This window comes from Aythya marila, assembly GCF_965140915.1.
Source record: "Aythya marila genome assembly, chromosome: 1".
NCBI lineage: Eukaryota > Metazoa > Chordata > Aves > Anseriformes > Anatidae > Aythya > Aythya marila.
In genome coordinates, this window is record NC_139042.1 from 164,525,666 (window position 1) to 164,530,296 (window position 4,631).

The 4,631-nt window shown below is 49.5% G+C and overlaps 1 protein-coding gene across 1 annotated transcript in view; it reads left to right on the forward strand.

The window, feature by feature from the left end:
* The window catches only part of CENPM (centromere protein M), a 5,100-nt gene extending 469 nt beyond the window's left edge, over positions 1–4,631 (forward strand). Inside the window, exons 2-6 of the mRNA XM_082751554.1 lie at positions 308–387; positions 1,334–1,432; positions 2,442–2,521; positions 3,562–3,653; positions 4,481–4,631. Coding sequence (XP_082607680.1) covers positions 308–387; positions 1,334–1,432; positions 2,442–2,521; positions 3,562–3,653; positions 4,481–4,606 — 477 coding nt within the window. The 3' untranslated portion in view covers positions 4,607–4,631. The remainder of the gene's footprint in view (positions 1–307; positions 388–1,333; positions 1,433–2,441; positions 2,522–3,561; positions 3,654–4,480) is intronic.

Below are 4,631 nucleotides of genomic sequence, written 5' to 3' on the forward strand. Positions count from 1 at the left end.
AGGGCTGCCCCGGGCCCTAGAACCCCAGAATCCCATCCATCCCGATCCGTCCCGATCCCAGCCCGACCCCAACCCCGCCGACCCCCGGTCCCTGCCCCTCCCCCCCCCCCCCCAACCACCACAGCGCCAACGGTCGCGCTGGCCCCGCCCACCTCCCCCGGCCCCACCCACCTCCTCTGCTCCCCGCCCACCACCTCCTCTGACCACGCCCCCCCGGCCGCGATAGGCCGCGTCGCGGCCGTATGCAAATGAAGGCCCCGCCCCCTCCCCCCGGGCCGGCCCTGAGCGCGCCGCCTGCCGCCCGCAGCTGGTGGGCGCGGACGGGAGCGCGCAGCAGCGGCTGGCGGAAGCCGTCCTGAGGGAGCCCAAGGCGTTCAAGATCAGCATGTGAGTGCTGAAAGCTTTCGCTCTGCCGCAGCTTCTCCTTAACCTTCTACGCGTGTTGGTGTCAGGGCGTATCTTGCTCGTGGCTTCCTGTAGTTTCTGCAGGTTTCTGTCCGCCGGTGCCTTCCTCGCTCACCCCAAACAAAGCGCCTCTGTTCACAGACTGGCAGAGCCAGCTGCAAGACACAGAAAAGGAAGCGTTCGGTGTAGCCTGGCCACTGGGGAAAGCCAGAGTCCTTAAGATTAGTCGCTAGAAGCAATAGCTTCCAAGGAGACCCAAAGCAGCGCATCTCTTTTGGCTTCCAGAGATGAAGTGGGTTGGGAAAAGAACAAAAATCCCCGAATTTCAGTTTTTCCAATCTGTATTTTGGGCGGTCTTCCAAAAACATGTTATTGACAACTTTCTTCCCCATGGAAAGCCCAGACACGCACTACAGCTGCCTTTTTTTCCGCCCCACCCCAGTGGAAGAGACGCCAAACCCCGTAATTCTTCCCACAGCTGCATGGCGGTGGCATTGCTGTGTAGGAGGGCACCTTAACTGGCAGTGCACTGCAGGCGTTGACACACTTTAACTGAAACTGCCTAGCAAGAGACAGAGGTAAAGCACTGGGGCTCGCTTTGTTAGAAAGGCCTGGTGACAAGGAAATGCGCTGACAATCATCTGCCTCTGTGGGGAGAGCTTTCTCTGAGTTTTGTTACGCTCTATTAAGCCTCTCATTATAAATATCTGAGATTAGCAAGTCCATGGCTGCCAGCAGCTATGAATAGGCTTAAGAGGTGAGAATCTAACTTAAGGAATCTCTGTGTCTCATTGGTGCCTAAGAACTTCAAGTTAGCAGGAAGCCAGCTATGCTATATAGTGAACAGCAGTGGCAGTGTGGTTGTGGTTATGCGGATGCTCCCTTGCCAAGCTATTTGGTTAACCTGGCAAATTTCGTTATCTTTCAGCCACCTGGCAGCATCCCTCCCCTTACCTGCAGAGAGGGACCACCTTCGGCCCAGGATAGATCTGATCGTATTTATTATCGACATCAAGAGCAAATACAGGTAAAAGGAGGGCAAAAATTTGAGAGGGGAAGCTGATATTCCTTCTTGGATTGATGCCTAAATCTACCTTTTTTTTTTTTAATTGTGTTAGAATCACGGGGTATTAAACCCAAGACTTGTTGTGGTAGAAGAGCTCGGTGATGCATGTAGTGTTTTTTTTCCTCTAGCAGTGGATTAGGGTTGAACTGCTCTGCCCAGTGATGTGCATCTTGTGCTGCAGCAGAGCAGGCAGAATTTCTTTCTGGACAGGGGGCGATCTGAACTGAGCTTTGGAAAGATGCTGTCTCTACAGCCCCACCATCATTTCTATCTAATTTTAACGTTCTGTGCTATGTTGGCAGCTAAAACATGCTGGGCAGGGCTACCTAATAACCAGCCCGTGCTGTGCCTGTGTTCCCACCCCACTGGCCAAGTGGCAACAGCACTGCACAAGTCCCCAGGCAGAAAATAGAGGCCTGCAGGGACTGATCTCTTCTCACATCTTGTGCTCATCTTTGTAGGAATGATTTTGTGTTCCCAGGCCGCAAGTAAAGACTTGCTTGGGCAGAGAAGTCAGCATTTTCTTACTTACTTAACTTTTGACTGATGATCCTGGACTCTCATTTACCAAAATGACAGGCCCAGCTGCATCCTTACAGCACAGATGGTGCTGCAGAAGTGTGTGGGTTGCCTTTGCTGAAAGAGCCTAAGTAGTACTGAAGTCTCGTTGGATGCTAATGAGTTTGGATGCTTAGTGCCCACAAACCTTGGAGGGCACTTTTCAAACTAAAGTCTTACTGTTGAGTCTCGGGTAGAAAAGATATTTTATGGATTATTAAACAGCTGTGGGTATTTCGGAGGTCTCTGATGCCATGCTTTTAACATAAAGCGTGGTTCTGCCGGCTCTCAGATGGGCAGATGTTAACATCGGTGGGTTTCCAGCTGCGCTTCTGAACGTTATTCCCTTTGTCCTTGTGCTGTGCTGGTTTTACCTCCCTGTCCAACTGGATTGTCTCTGCTTTTCTGACAGCTTGAAGAATGTTGAAGCTTCGCTAGCTCATGTGGATGCCAGCTTCTTCCTGGGCAAAGTATGCTTCCTTGTCACCGGGGGTACGTATGGCATCTGCCCTCTCCCTCCTCTCTGAGCAGCACAGCTCACTATTGCTTTCCTTAGAACAAAGCAGTGGCTAAATTTGAAACAAAACAACAGTGGCCAGTGGCTTTATCAGAGCTTTGTTTAAATTAAATCTAAGCTCATCTGCCTGCTCTTGTTTTCTTAGCTAAAATATGGTTCTATTCTCTCGTGCTCACTTGACCTCTACATTTTGATTTTGCCGATCAGACCTCTCTTGTCTGCCCCTCGCTCCTGAATATGAATTGTGTTATTAATTTTTTTTTTCTGTGCCACTGCAGAAGTCTGCTCTGTCTGCTCTTGCAGATCAGTCTTAATGGGAGTCTCAAGTAGCAGTGAGCAGCATATGATCCTCTGGTAATAAAATGAACCTAAATGGATGAGCTACTAAACTATTAAGTATAGTTTTAATACAAGACTGGTATCCCTGCTGTGTGCTGTCTGGCCCCATTGTGTCTCTAATATTTCTCTCTGCCTCCTGAGTGGAGAGGATGCTTCCTGCATCACCTCCCTGCTTCAGCGCGGGGGAGCTGGAGGGGCCATCCCATCCTGCTCACTGTCAGAACACAGGTGCTGTGCCCCTGGAATCTGAGGGTCAGGAGGCCTAATTTGGGGGCGAGGACGAACCTTAGTGTTGCCTTGTGCTGTAGCTCTCCTGGTGGAGAGAAGTCCTTGGAGAAACCAGCACCCTGCGATACCCCAGGAGGGCTTCTGATTAACGAGTGGAAGGTTCTGCTCCTGCTGACAGTGTGCTGACGGGTCCCGTATCCCAAATGCTAACATTGCAGCACCCAGTAATGTGGCGATACTACTCCTGCTGTCGGCATTACGAAAGACTTCTGTGCTAATTGCACCGCACATCTTGTACCATTCTGTTTGTACTGCTCACTGGTGCCTTACCTTCTACGATGCTCTGGGAATTAGCTGCGGCTCATTTTGCAGATGCAGAATATCTTGGTGCTTCTCTTCGCTGAATGATGATTATGGGGCTAGTAATGCAGAAAAACTTTTTCCGTAGTTGGCAGGGTGAATAACTGCAGCATAGAGATGAATGCCATCTGGAAACTGAGAGACACCTACTGCAGTCCTGTGCTGTTGTGTGAGCTGGAGGTAAGGTGCCTGTTTGGTGTCGGAAGGGATTTGTAAATTCCACTGCTCTCTGATCTTTAGTAACACCGTTACATTAGCAATAAATACATCTACGTATGCTACTGTCACACGAAAGTAGCGTCAGAGACCAGACTCTTTTTACCAGAGCAGGTTCAACAGGTACAGGAGTCTGACTGTCCTTGAAAAGGGTCTTCTAGATTTTCTGCACCTTCCCGTGCCACTTCAAAGCCTCAGAAAACCCGGTCTAAGTTTATGAGAAACTTGTCTCATACGGAAAGCCTTGGTACACTTGTTCCTTGAGGCATTTTCTCTTCCTGGGAGCCCCTGAGCTGTTTGCTCCATGATTTTTATTTTTATTTTTTTACTTTCCTGCACAATGCTTCTGTTAGCTGGGCTTTGTTGCTTCACAGGCTGTTCTGCAGTCTGATATGCTCCTCTTCAGACCAAGCAGGTAACTGGAAAAAGCTGGCAGGAGAGTTTGGCATTGAGCAGAGGCACGTCTTACTTTCCCATTTAAGCATCATTCCATCCTCAGGGACTGCTTCTCTATCAGCAGATAACATTTGTGCCTTTGCCAGTTCCTCTGTTTGCCCCCCCTCCCCTTTCTCAGCAAATCAGAATTAGTGAGTTTGGGCACTTGAAACTTTCTTAGGGTTTTCAGCTGGCAGAACACAGCTAACATTTGGGGAGTAAATTGACCTCGTGGGTGTCTTCTTTATCTAGCAGCTCTGAACCATACTTAGCTCTGGTTACAGTTCTTTATCACAGCTACGCAGTGCTTTTCTTTTTCTGATATTGATTAAATAGCTTCTCCATTTTGTTTGCAGTCGGAAAAGATACAAGCTACCACTGCTCAAAGACTTCTCCGGATGTTACAGATCTGTGCTGGTCACGTACCAGGAGTTTCTGCCCTGACTTTTGGCTCGCTGATGAGGAGCTCTGCTGACGACTAGCTTCTTGTTGTGAGAACTCATACAG